This window comes from Ictalurus furcatus, chromosome 19, assembly GCF_023375685.1.
Source record: "Ictalurus furcatus strain D&B chromosome 19, Billie_1.0, whole genome shotgun sequence".
NCBI lineage: Eukaryota > Metazoa > Chordata > Actinopteri > Siluriformes > Ictaluridae > Ictalurus > Ictalurus furcatus.
In genome coordinates, this window is record NC_071273.1 from 25,990,267 (window position 1) to 25,992,987 (window position 2,721).

General features: G+C 45.6%; 1 protein-coding gene across 1 annotated transcript in view; it reads left to right on the top strand.

Moving 5' to 3' along the window:
* The first annotated feature begins 1,553 nt into the window (after positions 1-1,553).
* Positions 1,554-2,721, top strand: part of LOC128623298 (antigen WC1.1-like) — a 1,964-nt gene continuing 796 nt past the window's right edge. The window contains exons 1-2 of the mRNA XM_053650265.1: positions 1,554-2,362; positions 2,561-2,626. Coding sequence (XP_053506240.1) covers positions 2,146-2,362; positions 2,561-2,626 — 283 coding nt within the window. The 5' untranslated portion in view covers positions 1,554-2,145. The remainder of the gene's footprint in view (positions 2,363-2,560; positions 2,627-2,721) is intronic.

The window sequence follows — 2,721 nt, forward strand, 5'->3', positions numbered from 1 at the left end:
ACTGGACAAAATACGTAGCGATTGGTGACGCTACATCGCTACTGGTTTGAAAAAGTAACTCGTTACAGGAAAAGAGAAACTATTTATAAAGTAGCAGAGCCACTGTCACACTACTGAAAAATGTAGTTAGGTTAGTAGCATCAGTACTTTTAGTTAGCTTCTCCCCAACACGGCCTAAAATGAGCATGCCTACATATCTACTAAAAGACTTCAGAAAGAGGGTTTAAGCAGCGTGTTTTTCCCAATATTAACACAATTAAATTAAACACAGGTCACAGAATGTCGAGACTCACTGCTGGTCCTCACCGGTGCTCTGGGAGAGTGGAGGTGCTTCTTGGAGGTTCCTGGTACACAGTGTGTGATGCTGACTTTGACCAGCAGGATGCAGAGGTTGTGTGTCGAGAGCTGGGCTGTGGGATTCCTGTGAAGGTGCTGGGATCGGCTGCTTTTGGCCGAGGGGAGGGTCAGGTGTGGACAGAGGAGCTTCAGTGTAGAGGAACTGAATCTCAGATTTACTTCTGTCCAACATCATCTTCACTCAAACACTCAACCTGCTCCCATTACAACGATGTGGGATTAATATGTTCTGGTGAAGTATCATGATTTAACTTCTGTTTAAATAGAGAACACATACCTGTCAATCAAACTTTAAGGTGTCTTTGTTAATTTTCCTCCTTCACTGAGCTCTCGGCTGTTTGTTCAGGTCACACAGGGGCGCGGCTGGTGAACGGACCGGACTCCTGTTCTGGCCGAGTGGAGCTCCAGTACCTCAGTGACTGGGGCACAGTTTGTGCTGTAGGCTGGGATATGAGAGCTGCAGATGTTCTCTGTGCACAGCTGGATTGTGGGAGTGCTGTGGCTGTGGTGGAGGTCGACTGGTTTGGGGAGGGGAGTGGCCACATCTGGGCTGATGTGTTTGATTGTCAGGGGAAGGAGACACACCTATCACAATGTGGCATCTCATCATGGAGTCGAGCTGCATGCTCTCATAAACACGATGCTGGAGTCGTCTGTAATGGTGAGATATTAACGTCACCTACACCACGTTAGTGAATAAAGTCAGTGTTCATTAGAATATTTAAATGATGTTCTTCTGCTTCAGGATCATCCGTGGCGTTTCATGAGGGGCGAGTGCGGTTGTCTGGAGGGAGCGAGTGTCAGGGGGAGGTGGAGATTTATTTCAGGCAGGACTGGAGGAGAGTTCTCCTGGACTCGTGGAGTCTGTCTGAGGCGTCTGTGCTCTGCAGACAGCTGGGCTGTGGCTCCGTGCTGAACTACCGCTCCTCTCCATCCACCACTGAACACAAACACATGTGTGTAACGGGTTTCAGCTGCTCTGGGAGTGAAGCTCATCTGGGGAACTGCAGCAGTGCACAACCTGTCAACTGCAGCTCCGGGGAACAGCTGTACATCACCTGCTCAGGTAAGCAGCACAACACCTACCAATGAGCAGCTATTAACAACAGTAATACATGTTTTATAATTCTAAAGTATCCTATTAAATATACAGAGTAATTAAACATGTTATAATAGTATATTAGTTTTATATAACTTATAACATTAAATCCAGACCCCAGGTCCATCAGGCTGGTTGGTTCTGGGGGAGACTGTGCAGGAAGGCTGGAGGTTTTCCACAGCGGCTCGTGGGGGACAGTGTGTGATGACTCGTGGGATATTGAGGATGCGCAGGTGGTGTGCAGACAGCTGCAGTGTGGAGTGGCCCTCAGTACACACATACCAGCCTGGTTTGGTCCTGGAACTGGGTCCATATGGCTGAATGAGGTGGAGTGTGAGGGGAACGAGACGTCCCTGTGGAACTGCAGATTTCAGCTGTGTGAAGAGGGTGAATGTGGACACCAGGAGGACGTAGGAGTCGTGTGCTCAGGTACAGTGTAATTTATCTACAATAAAGTTTATGAAGTTATTGTTCATAAAAGCAGCAGATGTCCATTAACTTTGAGTGATTAATCTTTATCCATATTTTAAATAATAACGGCCAGAACAGAAGTAATGATTACAAATTTATACTCAGTATGAGTCGTTGTTCTTCCACCAGAGTTTAAAGAGATCCGACTCACGGAGGGCTGTGAGGGGAATCTGGAAGTGTTCTACAATGGAACCTGGGGTAATGTGTGTCACAATCAGATGGATGAGGAGACAGTAAACATGGTGTGTCGAGAGCTGAACTGTGGAAGACGTGGCAATGTGTCAAACACTGAAACACGAGTAAAATCTGCTCCTAACTGGCTGGATTATCTGAAGTGTAGGAAACACGACTCTAATCTGTGGCAGTGTCCATCTTCACCCTGGGGACAGAACAGATGTGATAATGGTGATGAGGTGGCTCGTATTACCTGCACAGGTGGGTGGAGTCAGACTTTTCTGGTTCTGTACGTTGCCATAAACTGCAGTGTTTGATTGTGAATAGTGTATAACTAATGTTGCTGAAATATAAAGTGTATTTGGCAGAAATTGATGTTAGAAGTCTGAGAAAAGTCTGCTCTGAGAGATAAAGCTGCATGTGAGACTTTTCATTAATGCATGTATTTTATTACTGCAGATGATGGAAAGTCTCTACGTACACAAGAAAAGTGCTCTTCATTTCCCTCTCAGAAACACTGCTCAAGTAAGGATATATAAGGAAAAGCTGTTAGTACTGTTCTTCATTTGCATTTGTTAGTGACAGAAGATATTTCCTCATCTGTTTATAAAACCATTTTC